Source organism: Scyliorhinus canicula, chromosome 25 (genome assembly GCF_902713615.1).
Source record: "Scyliorhinus canicula chromosome 25, sScyCan1.1, whole genome shotgun sequence".
Taxonomy (NCBI): Eukaryota; Metazoa; Chordata; class Chondrichthyes; order Carcharhiniformes; family Scyliorhinidae; genus Scyliorhinus; species Scyliorhinus canicula.
The window spans coordinates 6,828,309-6,845,900 of record NC_052170.1 but is presented as its reverse complement, the minus strand read 5'-3'; the positions used below and the strand labels follow the sequence as shown (position 1 = coordinate 6,845,900).

Genomic DNA, 17,592 nt, shown 5'->3' with positions numbered 1-17,592 from the left:
TCATAATTCATTCCAGCCATGTATATTGTTTGCTGAATTTGGGCTGAAGTAATTTTGTTTATATCAAGAGGGTTCCCTGGGGTGCAGATAATTAGAGACATTGGGCGGAATTCTCCGCAACGACCGACGCCGTGGTGAAACCCGGAGTGTTTCGCGATGGCGTCGGAGGCCGCTCCTTCTCCCCATTTTCTCCCCTCACCCCGGGGGGCTAGGAGCGGCGTTGCGGGGAACTCGGCCGCCGGGCCTTGACGCTGGCTCAGGGCCCGGCGCGCTGAGAATGACGCGGCCGGCGGCACCTAATGACGTCAGCCGCGCATGCGCAGGTTGGCTGGCACCAACCCACGCATGCGCAGTTGCCGTCTTCCCCTCCGCTGCCCCGCAAGACGTGGCAGCTAGAACTTGCGGGGCGGCGGATGGGAAAGAGCGCGTCTCTTGGAGACGCCGGCCCGACGATTGGTGGGCACCGATCGCGGGCCAGTCCCCTCCCGAGCACGGCCGTGGTGCTCAATCCCCTCTCCGCCCCCCACAGTCCCCAAACTCACCTTGCACGCTATGTTCACGCCGGCACCGACCAGGTGTGGTTGCCGCCGGCGTGAACAGGTCGGGAACGGCAGGCCGCTCGGTCCATCTGGGCCAGTGAATCGTGGAGGGCTGGTAGAATCGTGGGGGGTGCCAGAGCGGCCCTCCTGCGATTCTCCCACCCAGCCTGGGGAGCGGTGAACCGTGCCCATTGGGCGTGATTGAAGAGGACAGAAACAGAGACCAGTTTCAGGCAAGTTTAGTGGGATGTTTCTCAGGCGGCGTGAAAGACCCCGTTAATGGAGTGGGTGGGGACCCTTTGGAGGGGTGGGCCACCAAATGAAGGGGAGGGGGCGGTGGGGAGGCACCAGCAGGTGAACCTCTTGATCGTGTGCACCTGTTCCAGAGGCAACTCCAGCCCCTGATGACCACCCATTGCTCCCACCGACTGCCCCGACCTCTGGCCGTGCGACTGAAGACAATTGTTAATCAGGAATTGGCAATCATTGCTAAGTGAACATTTCACACATCTGGGAGTCATTGCCTAGCATCCCAATCAGACCTTGATTCGTGGACACTGTGTTTGAACACTGCGGGAGCCAACACCACACACGCAGCAGCCAATATCCGAACACAGGGTCATGGCTCTGGGGACAAGTCCAGCGTCGGAGGGTGGGTGAGTGCTACAGGGCAGGGGGAGATGCCTAGAGAGATGGGCCAAGGGTTCGGACGTTGGCCTGCATAGCGGAAGAAATTGACAGAGGCATCATACTGGTTGTGCTCAAGGGATTTTAGTGTGTCACAGATGTTCAACACTTCCCCACTCCCAATGATGCCACCCCACTCTCCCCACCACTTCTCACCTCCCTCCCTACCCTCTCACCTCTCCCCAGTGCCCTCAGTGATCCTTAACCTGCTTAACCTTCCTAGCTCTACGGCTACATCTAGGTGTCTCCTGAGGGTGCATATCTTAGGTGGAGGCAACCAGCTGCTTACCTGGTTCCGTGGCCCATCGATTCCACTGCGGGCATCCCCTGGAGCCGGAGGGCCCCGGCTCACTTGTCGGCGGCACATTCACACCCATCCCCGTATGCTGACCTCAAGATGTGGCCTCATCAGAGGGGTGTAACTCGAGGGAGCTGGTGGCCACCAACCCGCTCCACGTGATGGGTCCGGATTGGCATCCATTGCCCATCCACCTTGTCGGTGCCCAAAGGACCCCGGGGTTCACCTTGGAGTGGAGAGGCAGCTAGTTCGATATCCGGCTGCCCCTGCATTATCTGGCTCTTCCAGCTCTGGCGTTTCCCCAATGTCCAGCAAGGTCTCGAACTCTGCGTCTGTGATCCGTGGTGTTGCTGCTCATGCTGCCATCTTGTTGGCTGGAATGAGTGTGTGCGGGGAGTGGAGTGCTAATACGTGGCTGCAGCTTGTCACCGTTTCTCATTGGAATCGCTCGTGTTCCACATGGCACTGGTGCTACCCAGTTAACAGTTGTTGAATTGCTCCTGAGATGCGCCAATTTTGCTGTCGTAGAAGTCCACTAATTCTGTCCATCGTCAGCACTTATTCTCTGAAATGGAGAATCCCACCCATTGGGCACGATTCTCCGCTCCCAGGAAAAGTCGTGAAGGCCGTCGTGAACTCGGCCGAGTTTCACGACGGCCCCGGAGCCCGCTCCTCTCACCGAATTCACCCCCACCCGGGGGGGCTAGGAGCGGCGCTTCGTTATTCTCGGCCGCCGGGACTTGTCGCTTGCGTCAAGGTCACTCGGCCCATCCGGGTCGGAGAATCGCTGGACGCCATGAAAAACGGCGAGCGCAGATTCTTCCGAGCAGGGGCTGGGAGAATAACGGGGGGGGGCGCCAGGGGGGTCATGAAATTAGTTGGGGGGCCCTCCTGCGATTCTCCCACCCGGCATGGGGAGCGGAGAATCGCGCCCATCGTCTTTATGATGTTAAAGTTAGTAATAATGTGTTCGTAATGAAGTTTGTTTAATTTACCATGGGCGCGATTCTCCGCAAATGCGGAGAGTCGTGAAGGCTGCCGTGAAACTGGCCGTGTTTCACGGCAGCCTCCACGCCCCCTCCCGGGACCCGATTCTGCTCCCCGGTCGGGGCTAGCAGCGGGGCCCCGTGAACCTTGGCATCGCAGGCTTAGCGAACTTCGCTAAGCCCGCGCGCCAAGGGTAACAGCGGCTGACGCAAACGATGACATCAGCCGCACATGCGCGGATGACGTCATCACGCATATGTGTGAACCCGCGCATGCGCGGGCCGTTATGCCCCTCAGCCGCCCCGCGGACTGATCCTGTGGGGCGGCGGAGGAACAAAGAGTGCGCGGGGTTCGGACCCGCTGCCCGCGATCGGTGCCCACTGATCGTGGGCCCATGCCACCCTTGGCACGGCCGTGGTGCGGCCGTGCCAATCGGTGGCATGGTTCTCCAGAACGGCACTTTGCGGCCGTTTTCACGAATGGTGAGAGCAGGTGTGTTGGAGTTCGTGAAAACGGCCGTAAAGGCCTGGGAAATCGACCCATCGGCCAGGGGAGAATCGCTGCTCGCCGTAAAAAACAGCGAGCAGCGATTTGTGTCGTGGGGCGGCCGTGGGGGGGAGAATAGCGGGAGGTCGGGAAAAATGTCAGGATGGCCCTCCCGCTATTCTCCGACCCATCGTGGGAGGCGGAGACTCGCGCCCCATATCCTTATCTGTGTGTGAAATCAGTCCTGGAGCAAAGTATGGACGGTATTCTCCGCTCCCGGGACTAAGTGCCCTTACAAATTAAATTAAATATTCATCTTTCTGTGTGGTTTCCCAGCAGAGTATGGATCTGGTGCGGGATCGTAATAATAACCACTCACAGCATAATAGAAAGGTCTCGTCTTGCCTTCACCAATTACCTTACACATGCTTCCTCTCGTACCAGCTCTTTATCCAGCGTAAACAGTTACTCAGTACCTAATCCAAGGGAAACTTGGTTCCGCAGTGTGAGCCTCCCAGGCTTGCCACAGCAGACCAGGCTCTTTTGTAAAATTTGAAACATGCTGCATTGCTGCTTGTCTAATCAAAGGCCAGCTTCTTAATTTCAGGCTTCTCCGATACGCTGGAAATGGTCTAAAAATTGAGTCTGAGCATAAAATGGCCACTGTGGTCATTAATTGGGCTCTTAGGGACCTCAGTTGGGGTCTCACTTCCCCTGCTGAAACACCCACCAGCAGGGGAGCAGGAAAGGTCAATAATTGGGCTCTTAGTTGGACCTCAATTTAATAATAATAATAATCTTTATTAGTGTCACAAGTAGGCTTACATTAACACTGCAATGAAATTACTGTGCAAATTCCCTAGTCGACACATTCAGGCGCATGTTCAGGTAAATTGAGGGAGAATTCAGAGATGCAGAGTTCGAGACCTTGCTGGACACTGGGGAAATGCCAGAGCTGGAAGAGCCAGATAATGCAGGGGCAGCCGGATATCGAACTAGCTGCCTCTCCATTCGAAGGTGAACCCCGGGGTCCTTTGGGCACCGACAAGGTGGATGGGCAATGGATGCCAATCCGGACCCATCACGTGGAGCGGGTTGGTGGCCACCAGCTCCCCCGAGTTACACCCCTCTGATGAGGCCACATCTTGAGGTCAGCATACGGGACTGGGTGTGCATGTGCCGCCGACAAGTGAGCCGGGGCCCTCCGGTTCCAGGGGATGCCCGCTGAATTTCACCTAACAAGCACGTCTTTCGGGACTTGTGGGAGGAAACCCAGAGGAAAACCATGTAGACACAGGGAGAACGTGCAGACTCTACGCAGACAGTGACCCAAGCTGGGAATCGTACCCAGGTCCCTGGCATGTAAAGTAACCCCTGTGTTACCCTGCCGCCCATTGGGGTGTCACTCCCCTGCCAAAACACCCACCGGCATGGGAGCAGGAAATTCACACCATAATTTTGCACTTGTCTATTTAATTTCCTATTAAACCTCTCTGCTCAAAGGAGAACATTCTGAGCACGATCCAACTAATTGGGAATACAATCCTAGAATGGGGGTGCCAGGCTGGCACCAGCCATGCCAGGGCACCATAAAGCCCAAAGGGCATGCAGCTGGGGACCTCCAAGCCCCTGGGAGACTTAACGAGTCCCGATCCGTGTGGTCCTTGTTTGTGGAGACCAGACCCAAACGGCACAGGCCTGAGGTCTCCGAGGCAAAGGGGTTGGATCCAAAACGTACCCTGGGAATCTGCACACTAGAGTGAGACTAGCTGTCTCACTTTAATATGCACGTTTGCCAAAAAGTGATCCCACCAACAAAGGACCGGATTTGCTTTGCAACAGCTCGCATTGGATCTCGTGAGTCGATGCGAGCCAGAAATATCCCAGGAGCAGGGTCTTCTGGCTTTTATTGGCCACGCTGTGCCGCGGTGAGCTGCCTTTCAGGTGCAGCTGGCCATTGGATCGCACCCTCAAGCTTTGTAACATTTTGACCACAAATGATTTAACAAAATATTGCAATATGGATTTACTTTTAAGGCTTCAGGATGTCAGAGCAACATTGTATAATATGGATCTTAGAAAAATAATACATCATTGCTGCACTTGGGCTCCTGATTCATTTCTTGTGTAGGGAACTTATTTTGTTCCTTTTAGGGAGGGTTACAATTCCAATTGCTAAGGCTTGGCGAGCCATAAGGGTGTGATTAAAATTGGGGATGATCAGAAAGGTAGAATTGGAGGAATGCATACGTCTCAGATGATGTACCAACTTACCTTCTGCTGAATGTACTGCTGATTTGAAAAATAAACTCCTTTTGTAAATGTTTGCTAATTTTTCAATGTGACTTGTAAAGTAGTATTGCTTTACAAAGGCTGTGCAAGATTGACGTTTATTCAATGGCCTCAGTTTAAGTTTCTTGCTTTAATTTCTTTTTCCTCTTATAGGTTGAGACGAATGCTGCCAACCTCCTTAAATCTCAGCAGGGTTCTGCACAGATGATGGCCGAACAATATAAGACACAAGATGGTTCACGGAGCTACTTGCACATCAACATTGAACCAGCAGAAAATAACTTACCAGTTCAGTTCATTATCGGAGCTGATAAGGCAACCCAGAGCAAGATAGATCACTTTACCTACATGGTATGTTCTCTGTCTTCCAGTTATCATAACACATAGGAGCAGAAATGGGCTACTCAGCCCATCAAGCCTGCTCCATCATTTAATGAGATCATGGCTGGTCGTGAACACAGCCCAGTCCATCACGTGAACCCGCCTCCCATTCATTGACTCTGTCTAGACCTCCCGATGCCTTGAGACACAGACAGAATAATTAAAGATCCCTCCCACATGGGTTATTCTCTCTTCCAACCTCTTCCATCGGGCAGGAGAAAGTCAAAAGTCTGAGAACACGCACTAACAGACTCAAAAACAGCTTCTTCCCTGCTGTTATCAGACTCCTGAAAGACTGTCTTACGGACTGAACTGATCTCGCCACACTATCTTCTCTACTGAGTAGCACTGCACTCCGTGTGCTTCAATTGATGTCTATGTCTGGGTATTTAGATTGGGTACACTGTACCTTGATACACGTGACAATAAATCAAATAATCCTCAACTCCACTTTCCTACCATATTCCCCCCCTCCGCCCAGAAAAAAATCCTATGGGCGCGATTCTCCCAAAACGGGAGAAATCGTAAAGCTGGCGTCAAACCCGGGCGGGTTTGACGCCAGCGCGCCCCTTCCCGACCGGGAACCGATTCTGGTCCCCGGTCGGGGCTAGCAGCCCGACGCCGTAGGCTCCGGCATGACGGGCTTAACGAATATCGTTAAGCCCGCTTGCCGGAGTTAGCGCCGGCTGACGCAGCATATGACGTCAGCCGCGCATGCGCGGATTGGAAGACTCCAACCCGTGCATGTGCTGATGACGTCATCGCGTATTTGCGCGAAACCCGCGCATGCGCAGGCCGGGTTGCCCCTCAGCCGCCCCGCGAATGGATACTGCGGGGCGGCGGAAGGAGAAAGAGTGCGCGGGCATCGGGCCCGCTGCCCACGATCGGTGCCCACCGATCGCGGGCCCATGGCACGCTTGGCACGGCCGTGGTACTGCCGTGCCAATCGGTGCCATGGTTATGAAAAGCGAGTTTGTGACGCCGTTTTTACGAACGGCCAGACCAGGTGTGTTTGCCGTTCGTAAAAACGGCGTAAAGGGCTGGGACTTCGGCCCATCGAACAGCTGTGAATCGCTGCCGGCCGTAAAAAAACGGCGGCAGCGATTCGGGTCGGGAGTTGGGCGGGGGGTGGGGGAGAATAGCGGGAGGGCGGGAAAAATGTCGGAAAGGCCCTCCCGCTATTCTCCGACCCGTCGTGGGGGTCGGAGAATTTCGCCCTATGTGTCTCAAAAAGGTCATTTTTTAAATTCATTCATGAGTTGTGGGCATCACCAGCTGGGCCAACATTTATTACCCATCCCAAATTGCCCTTGAGTCAACCATGTTGCTGTTAATCTGGAGTCACATGTAGACCAGACCAGGTAAATACACCAGATCTCCTTCCCAGAAGAGCATTAGTGAACCAGATGGGTTTTTACAACAACCAACAATGGATTCATAGTCAGCATTAGACTTTTAATTCCAATTTTTTTAATTGAATTCAAATTTCGTCATCTGCAATGGTAGGATTTGAACCTGGGACCCCGCAACATTACTCTGGGTCTCTGGTTCACTAGTCCAATGACAGTACCTCTATGCCTCCGCCTCTCATTCTTCTAAATGTCAATGAGCACAGGCCCTACCTACTCAACCTCAACTCAGAAGAAAATCCCTCGATACCCAGGATCAAACTAGTGAACCTTCTCCGGAATGCCTCCAATCACCATAGATTAGGGGATCAAAACTGTTCACAGTTTTCCAAGTGCGCTACTGTTTGACATTGTAAAGAAGCAGTCACGAGATACTCAGTTTAAAAAAATTGTGGAGTGAGAGGAGGTTACTGATGCCATTCTGTCCATCTGTTTATTTACACTTGATCCATGAATTTTATTAACTTTACTGAATTTCCTGTGGGAAGCTGAAAAAGTGTTTTTTAAAGACCTTCCCAGAATGTAAAAGCTGTGAAATTTATCCGAAAGAACCAGTATATTTATTTTCGGCAGTTCAGCTCTGACCAGTGGTGCCAATTCATCAGTATGGAATAGGTATTAGCACCCCTGAATGACTCAGATCCTGCTGACTGCGTGGAGGCTGTAATAACCCTCATGAGACCCACGGGGATTATTGTGTACCCTGTGTTGCCCTATTATGTATTTTCTTTTCATGTACTAAATGCTCTGTTTGAGCTGCTGGCAGAAAATACTTTTCACTGTACGTGACAATAAACAGATCCAATCCAATTGACCTCCCCTGGGACTTGTGGACTACGAGCTCCACTAATTGGCGGAGATCCATCAACTGGGGCTAGTAGAAATCACTTCATAAAAGCCGGCCTGGACTGGGACCGTCGGGAACAGTGGTCCTGATTGGACTGTGTGTGTACGTGTGTGTGAGATAGATGGGTCTGTGTGTGTGCACGTGTGTGAGGGGGATGAGTGCGTGTGTGTGCACACGTGTCTGAAATGTGAAATCAGCTCTCCAGCAGCACTCCCAGAGCATCGCTCTTCCTATTAAATATCACAGAAAGATAAAGAAGTATTTGTTGAATAACAGAACATTTTAATGCAAATGAGACATGGAAACATCTTTTAAGTTTGTTTTTGCATGTTTGTACCTATTGCACAATAATAAGCAATTTTTTTTTGTGGTTTGATTAACCGATATAATAAGAACGCTTCTTAGGGGTTCCTTCAGTACTCTTGGAAGGTCAAAAGGATTCCATGGCTGAAAAAGTTTGGGAAACCCCGGATTAATTGAACAAGCATGTACTGAATTTTATGGAATTTTTTGTTCCATTCATCTAACCCTTGACGCTCCCACTGTCATAGATTACCCTCTGCAAAATGAGTTTCTCTCTCTGCTCCAACATACATTTTTTTCAAGCACTTTAGGCTGGCTGGACTGCTTGATATTGCAGTAGTACTGTTATGTTCACAGTCAGCTGGCAGTATATTCACAAGGCAGATCCCTCAAAAATCGACTGAAAATCACAACGGCATTCTGCCACCCAGCAAGAAAATGCATGTGGTTTGGGAGGGTCCACAGTAAAATCTACCGAACCTATGTCAAGAAATTCAAACTGCCTGTAACAATGGAAACCTGTGTGTTGTGTGAGATGAGAGCTAAAGGGTGCATGGTTCTCCCATGATTAAAGTCCTCCCCTGAAATACACAAATGGTGAAGTTATAGAGGCAAACAGATATCCCCTGGGTTGGACACAGTTGTGAGCTGTGGTCACGTGAAATCTTCTGCTTAGGCTGACCCTTGGAATCGAGGGTTACTTGCTTCCACACTAATAATGAGTTATAAGTTGACTAAGGAGTCCACTGCACGACCTCCAGTCTCTGTCACAGGTGGGGCAGACACTGGTTGGAGGAGCGGGTGGGTGGAGTGCCAAGATTGCCACGGCTTCCTTTTGTTGTCGACCTTTGACTTCAGCTTGCTCTCAGCGATAAAACTCGAGATGTTCAGCTCCTTCTTAGATGTTTATCCTCCACTTTGGGCGGTTCTGAGCCAAAGATTCACAGGTGTTGAGGGAGATGTTACACTTTTTCAAGGAGGCTTTGAAGGTGTCCTTGAAGCGTTTCCTCTGCCCTCCTCGGGCCCATGTTGAAGCTCGAGTAGAGTGTCTGTTTCGGGGGTCTTGTGTCAGGCATTTGGATGAAGTTGATCGAATGTGGTTAATGCTTCGATGCTGGGAACGTTGGCCTGAGTGAGAACACTGTCATTGATGTGCCTGTACTGCATATAAATCTTTACAGGATCTTGTGGAGTCAGCATTTGGGTACTTCTCCAGGGTTTTGAGGTACCCGCCATATATGAGCGTGGGTATTACTCCTGGTCTGTGGACCATGAGCTTGGTATTCTGACACTCTTCCTCAGAGAACCGAATGTTGTGCTGGGACACTGAAGACAGTGTTGAACCTCATTGTTGATGTCTGCCTTTGTTAATTGTAGGTATGGAAAATGGCTTACGTTGTCCAAGGCCTCATCATGGATTTTTATAACTGAAGGGTAGTGCTATGTGTCGGGGGCAGGTTGGTTTGGATTTACGAATGTTTAGTGTAAGGACCTTGTTCTCGTATGCATGTTCTGCTCTGTTCACTTTCTGTTATTCCTCATGGTAAGATGACCAAAATCTATCAAAGGCCCTTTCCTCCATATATGTATCTGTAGATCTTCAAAATTGTTGACGCGACTTTAATTTACTTTTATCCCTTAACTTATTTTCTATCTTTTACTCCCTTTAATCAGCTGATAAGCAAAGGAAAAATAGTGACAGTTGGGCGACAGGAGAGAAAGGTGGATCAGGTCATGACAACAACGCTTATTTCTATCACCCCTAACCTAATACCATCCTTCAGACTGCTGGCTTATTACTATGTAACAGACGGATCAAAAACAGAAATTGTTGCCGATTCCCTATGGGTCGATGTGAAAGATACGTGCATGGGAACAGTGAGTACATCTGTTTTGTAATTGTGTGTTTGGGGTGGATAGTTTGCAACGTTTTTATTCTAAGCTGCGGTCCTGAGAGTCGGATGAAGAAAGGAGGGAGATTGGGAACAGGAAATGATCAGCAAGTTAACTTAACATCTGTCATTGGGAGATTCTGGAATCCATTGCTCAGGAAGTATCAGCAGGACATTTAGTTAATCATAATGCCAGTAATGTTTTATAAAACAAATCATGTTTGTCAAATTTATTAGAGTTTTTGGAGGATTTAACAACAGGATGAATGGATGTAGTGAATTTGGATTTCCAAATTTGACAAAGGTTACAACACAAATGAGTTGGATATATTAGCATGGATAGAGGATTGGCTAATTAACAGGAAACAGAGAATGGGTCATTTTCAGGTTGGCAAACTGTGACTGGTAGAATGCCACAGTAATCAATGCTGGAACCTCATCTGTTTGCAATCTGTGGGCGCGATTCTCCTGTGGCCTTGTTACGCTCTTGCTCAAGCGAAACAAGACCGGTGAATAACAGTGAGGCAGAAAACGAGTACCGTGCCAGGCGCCAAACAGTTTGCAATGCAACCGGCCCTCTCCTCAGTGACTGGGACATGCTCTGGAGTGCCCCAGCAATGCCCAACTGCGACTGGGACAAACTCTGCAGCGCCTCGGCCATGCCCACCTGAAAACGGAACTTGTCCCGCAGAACTTCATTAAGGTCAGCCTGGTACTGAGTGATGTGTGCAAGGCAGACGTTCTGTCGAGACCCTCAGCCATGGCTGCCATGCCTTGGACGCATTCACTAACGGTGCCAATGGCGTGCACCAGCCTTTCCACTGCCACCGTAGCAGTGTTGGCCTCAGTGCCATGCATTGCCAGCGACATCTCCAGCTCCCGCAGTCTCTGGGACTACTGCAAGCGGCTATGGATCTGCTGGAGTGTCTCTGACATCTCCCTCTGAATGTCCCAGCTGCTCCCTAATGTCTGCATCAGTTCCGGGAAAACCTCTTACAAAGGTTCAGCATCAGGCTGGGACCCAGCTCGATCCTGGGATCCAGCAGACCGCCGACTGCTGTCTTGCCTGAGGGTTCCTGCCTCCACCTGTTGTACATCAGCAGCAGTGTAGTGTTCACCAGAATGTGCCCCAACTATCATTTCCCACCGAGGTGCATGTATCTGCGCTGGTGAAGGGTGGGGATAATAACTGTTCCGGTGGCATCCTCAAAGCTCTCCTCCAAGGTGATCTTCTGGAAAACTGGAGAGGGCGCCAACCGGGATGAGCGACACCATCGGCTGGAGGACCTGCGGGAGAATGCAAATGTGGTCAGTGGGGTCAGTCAGTAATGAATTAACAACTCACATTTGACAGGTCCTCTGCGTGGAGCCCGGTGGATCTCACCTCTGCGGTTCTGCCAGCCTTCGTGTGGGTGACCACCCTGTCCTCGGCCACACCGGTCGCCTCCAGGGCAGGCACCTCGAAGGTGGTGAGGATTCTGATGTCTTGCCCCCTTCTGCCAGTTTGGGCCCTCTCCTGGCGATTGTGGGAGAGCTTATCCTGAGGAGACAGAGAGGGCATCGTTAGCCACACATGTGGTCCACGGGAGGGGGGATGTGAAGGGAAGGTTGAGGAGGTTGAAAGGAGAGAGGGGGTGGAGGGAGGGTTGGGGGTCGCATGGAGAATTGGGGGATGGATGTTCCCATGGGGGCGGAAAGGTCTTGGCGGGGGTGGGGGGGTTGGTGTCTACTCACTCGTGCTGCCCGTTGAAGGTCATTGATCTTCTTCCTGAACTGAAGGCCAGTCCTCCTGGTCACACTCTCCCACCTCATTGCCGCTGCCACCTTGTCTCAGGCGTCACTGTCTGCCCTATGGCTGACCCTCCTGGATCCTCTGGGAAACAGGGCAGGCCTCCTGGCTTCTGCAGTGTCTAGCAGCCTCCCAGGTCAGCGTTCCCGAATCTTGGCGCTGGTCTCCTTGGTGCCATTGTTGTGAGCTGGCTGGGGTTGGCTGAGCAAGTGCAGCTTAAGTGCTGCTCAACCTAGTTAGCAGAGGGCTGGCGAGCACGGTGCTGGAGAATCAGCTGATGTGCTTTCATTTGTGGCAAGAAGGCCTTGAGGCCTCGTTAAGTGGATCAATTAGCATTGAATAGCGAGGGCGAGATCCAGATTTACATATTTAAGTGAGCCATTAGGTTCATTTAAATATGCTGGCGTCCGATTCTCCCAAGCCTGGAAACAATTTTCCACACCTAGGAGACTGCGCCATGGCGCCATTTAGCGCAGGTATGGACCAGGCGTAACAGCATCTGGGCGGTCTCCCAGGCCATTGGAGGCCTCCGGGTTGGGCAGGGTGGTATCCTGATCCGGGGCAAGGGAAACCTGGTACCTGGGCACCTTGGCACTGCCATCTGGGCATCCTGGCAGTGACACAGTACCTGTGGTGTACTGCCAGAGTGCCAGACTGGCAAGAGGCCAGGTTGCCCGTGAACAGGATCAGGCCCTTAAAGAGGTGAGGGGACCCGCTAAGGGCAGTTGGGTCAGTGGGAGGATACATCCAGAAGCTGTGTTGTGTACGAGGGAAGTTGAGAGATTGGGGCGGCATTTAAAAATGGTGCCCCAATCTCTTCCTGCACTGACAATCTGAGCTCGTCAGTGCAGGAAATGAGGTACGTGTGGCCTTGGCACGGCATTCCTGACCGAGGCCAGGAAAAAGATAGCGGGGTCATTCTCGGTGCTGAGAAAGGCGCTCCTATTCGTGCCCAAAACGGGATCTGTTTGTTGTGCCGGACAATGGACTAACAGTTAGAACATAAAACATACAATGTTGTGGCCATTACGGAGACATGGATTTCACAGGGGCAGGAATGGTTGTTAGATGTTCTGGAGTTTAGATGTTTTCAGAGGAATAGGGAGGGAAGGAAAAGAGGAGGGGGAGTGGCACTGTTAATTAGGGAGTGCATCACAACTGCAGAAAAGGAGGTAGTTGAGGAGGGTTTGTCTACTGAGTCAGTATGGGTGGAAGTCAGAAACAAGAAAGGAGCAGTTACTTTATTGGGAGTTTTCTATAGACCCCCCAATAACAGCAGAGAGAGGGAGGAACAGATTGGGTGGCAAATCTTGGAAAAGTGCAGAAATAACAGAGTTGTTGTCATGGGTGACTTCAACTTTCCTAATATTGACTGGAACCTCCTTAGTGCAAATGGTTTGGATGGAGCAGATTTTGTCAGGTGTGTACAGGAAGGATTCCTGACTCAGTATGTAGATAGGCTGATTAGGGGAGAGGCCATATTGGACTTGGTGCACGGCAAAGAACTAAGCCAGGTGTCAGATGTCTCGGTGGGAGAGCATTTTGGTGACAGTGACCACAACTCCTTGACCTTTACCATAGTCATGGAGAGGGATAGGAACACACAGTATGGGAAGGTATTTAATTGGGGAGGGGAAATTATACTGCTATTAGACAGGAGCTGAGGAGCATAAAGTGGGAACAGTTGTTCTTGGGAAAATGCACAGCAGTAATGTGGGGATTGTTTATGGAGCACTTGCTGCGAGTGCTGAATTGTTTTGTCCCACTGAGACGAGGAAGGAATGGTAAGGTGAAGGATCCTTGGACGACAAGAGAAGTGGAGCTTCTAGTCAAGAGGAAGAAGGAAGCTTACGTAAGGTTGAGGAAGCAAGGATCTGACTTGGCTCTTGAGGGTTACAAGGTAGCCAGGAAGGAACTCAAAAATGGACTTAGGAGAGCTAGAAGGGGGCATGAAAAATCCCTGGCGGAAAGGATTAGGGAAAACCCCAAGGCGTTCTACACTGATGTGCGAAATAAGAGGATAATCAGAATGAGAGTAGGGCCGATCAGGGATAGTGGAGGGAACTTGTGCCTAGAGTCTGAAGAGATGAGGGAGGCCCTAAATGAATACTTTGCTTCAGTATTCACTAGAGAGAGGGACCTTGTTGCTCATGAGAACAGTGTAAACCAGGTTGATAGACTCGAACAGGTTGATATTAAGAAGGAGTATGTGCTGGAAATTGTCAAAAGCTACAGTATAGATAAGTCCCCTGGGCCTGACGGGATATACCCAAGGTTACTACGGGAAGTGAGAGAGGAGATTGCTGCACCGTTGGCGATGATCTTTGCGTCCTCACTCTCCACTGGAGTAGTATCGGATGATTGGAAGGAGGCAAATGTTGTTCCCCTATTCAAGAAGGGGAATAGGTAAATCCCTGGGAATTACAGATCCACCAGTCTTACATCTATGGTGAGCAAGATATTGGAAAGGATTCTGTTTCATTCATTGACTCTATAAGTCAGCAGTGATGTGTTGCACTGTTCAAAAGTCATTCCGTATTTGTAAGTATTTCAGTCTGACATGCATTTCTTCACAGCTGGTAGTATCCTCTGTCAGAGAACAAGATAAACATAGGATTTACAAACCTGCCGAGTCATTTGAACTGAAGATCACAGGCGATTCCGGGGCAGCGGTTGGTCTAGTTGCTGTGGATAAAGCAGTGTTCGTATTGAACAAGAAAAATAAATTAACGCAGAGCAAGGCAAGTAATTCCCATTGTTGTTCTCACCATTTAAATCGAAAAATTACCACTGATAGCTGATGATGGACAAAAACATAACTCACTTGTGTGATGCTTTTTGGCTAATTGTTTTGAAGAATATTTTTAACCCAGCAGTTAGAGCGACAAGGTGGCACAGTGGTTAGCACTGTTGCTTCACAGCACCAGAGACCCGGGTTCGATTCCTGACTTGGGTCACTGTCTGTGCAGAGTCTGCACGTTCTCCCCGTGTCTGCGTGGGTTTCCTCCGGGTGATCCGTTTTCCACTCACAATTCCTGAAAGACGTGCCATTAGGCGAATTGGACATTCTGAATTCTCCCTCCGTGCACCCAAACGGGCGCCGGAGTTGCAACTAGAGGCTTTTCACAGTAACTTCATTGCAGTATTAATGTGAGCCTACTTGTGACACTAATAAAGATTATCAAGATCATTATCCAGATGTGCACACAGATAGTGAGGAGGTCTGGGCAAGAATGGCAGAGGGAGCTAGAGAACTGGAGATGTTGGGAAGATGAGGTTTTGAGGGTGAGGTGCGAGGGAAGACACGGTGGGAGTGATCACTCCAGCAGTACCTAAGTTGTGTGAATAAATGTGAGGGAAAAAGCCAAGAGGTATTGTCATTTATTTTGGTTGTCACAAAACTGATGGACTCCAAGGCTCTGCTGCAGGTGCACCCTTTAATAAAGTACATTGAGGTTGAAAGATGCAGAAGAGAATGGCAAGTTCCGTTACTTACACCAGCACTTGAGAATGTTCCACAGTTGAAATGGTGCAAATTGCTAGCGTTGGGTCATCAGGGGCTGGTTTAGCTCACAAGGCTAAATCGCTGGCTTACCAAGCAGGCCAGCAGCACGGTTCGATTCCCGTACCAGCCTCTCCGGACAGGCGCCGGAATGTGGCGACTAGGGGCTTTTCACAGTAACTTCATTGAAGCCTACTCGTGACAATAAGCGATTTTCATTTCATTTTCAAGAAGCCGAGAGGCACAACAAAGCTCAGATTAAGTGTGGACCTGTTACCCATGTTCTCGCTGGAACTGATTGCACATTCTCATGTTGTATTCAGTAAGCCTTTTCCTACACTCTGAAATGCAAGCTTGGGCCTGAACTTTCTGGAATGGCAATCAGCGTAAATGTGAGGGAGTCCCAAGGTGTGGGGTGGGTTAATTGAGAAGTGGGGCTGTCCCTAGACTTTTTGAAGTGTCGGGGAAGTCCCAGCGACGGAATGGAGGGAAGATCTGTACAATAGCTACTCAGAAGATAGAAATAGTATTAATCCTTCTAACTTCTTCTCGGTAACTATTGACATAACCTAGTCAAAACCATCCGAAGTTTCCAGTTTCAGTCATATTTCAGATGGCTCCTGTTGTAGGGAAACTGCCCGAGGAATGTTCACACATCCTAGGGCATTAGGGCAGCATGGTAGCATGGTGGTTAGCATAAATGCTTCACAGCTCCAGGGTCCCGGGTTCGATTCCCGGCTTGGGTCACTGTCTGTGCGGAGTCTGCACGTCCTCCCCGTGTGTGCGTGGGTTTCCTCCGGGTGCTCCGGTTTCCTCCCACAGTCCAAAGATGTGCGGGTTAGGTGGATTGGCCATGCTAAATTGCCCGTAGTGTCCTAAAAGTAAGGTTGGGGGGGGGGGGTTGTTGGGTAACGGGTATAGGGTGGATACGTGGGTTTGAGTAGGGTGATCATTGCTCGGCACAACATCGAGGGCCGAAGGGCCTGGTCTGTGCTGTACTGTTCTATGTTCTATCCTGGCAATTACTGTGTAAATCTTTCCTGGGAACATCTGAAGGTGATTCTCCAGTGCATCCATGGGCAAACCCCAATTCGATGCTGGCGAGCTTGGAAGTTAGAGTCCTATTTATACGCAGATACTAAGATAAGATCTCAGAATTACACATTGGAATTCCCAAGGGGCAATCTCACTTTGGATGATAAAAATCTCAATAGAAAATAGGGTGGCATGGTAGCACAGTGGTTAGCACAGTTGCTTCGCAGCTCCAGGGTCCCAGGTTCGATTCCCAGCTTGGGTCACTCTCTGTGCAGAGTCTGAAGAGTCTGCGCGTTCCCCCTGTGTCTGCATGGTTATCTGGGTGCCCCGGTTTCCTCCCACAGTCCAAAGATGTGCAGGTTAGGGTGGATTGGCCGTGGTAAATTGACCTTAGTGTCCAAAAAGGTTAGGTGGGCTACTGGGTTACTGGGATAGGGTGATGGCATAGGCTTGGGTGGGATGCTCTTTCCAAGCGTCGGTGCAGACTCGATGGGCCGAATGACCTCCTTCTGCACTGTAAATTCTATGTCTATATCTAGAAAAGGCAACAGAGATATTAGTTACATAAGCTGTGCTGGGTTGCCTCTGCCACCTCCATCTGGACAGGTATGTTTTCTACTGGCAGCATTTTCTGCATTTGCTTCATATTTCCCACATGCACAAGGATCAGTGCTTGGGCCCCAGCTGTACCAATGATTTGGTTCTGAAGACCAAATATAATATTTCCAAGTTTGCTGATGACATAAAACTGGATGAGAATGTGAGTTGTGATGAGGATGTGGAGAGGCTTCCCGGGGATTTAGACAGGCTGAATGAAGCGACAAGAACATGGCAGATGGATTATAAGGTGGAAAAATGTGAAGTTTATCTACTTTGGTATGAGGAACGTTCCTCTCCAGCCTTGAGCAGAAAACCCAAACCCTGGCACTGGGCAGACAACATAACCTCCTGGATTCCCACTCTTGGTTGTACAGAATAGAGCCTATCCCCTAAACTCCACTGTTTCCTTATACCACTACATTTCTTTTAATCCCCCCCCCCCAACCCTTGCTGCCGCCCCCTCTTGAAAGGCTTCATGTAGCATAGTGCGATGGTCAGCCTGCTGCAGGGCGTGCTCTTGTCCATAAAGCTACAAGAAGCTTGCG

At 50.4% G+C, this 17,592-nt stretch overlaps 1 protein-coding gene across 1 annotated transcript in view; it reads left to right on the top strand.

Annotated features, from left to right (window-relative positions):
• The window catches only part of LOC119957049 (complement C3-like), a 173,245-nt gene that overhangs the window by 29,177 nt on the left and 126,476 nt on the right, over positions 1-17,592 (top strand). Inside the window, exons 12-14 of the mRNA XM_038784655.1 lie at positions 5,443-5,640; positions 9,904-10,107; positions 14,487-14,651. Coding sequence (XP_038640583.1) covers positions 5,443-5,640; positions 9,904-10,107; positions 14,487-14,651 — 567 coding nt within the window. The remainder of the gene's footprint in view (positions 1-5,442; positions 5,641-9,903; positions 10,108-14,486; positions 14,652-17,592) is intronic.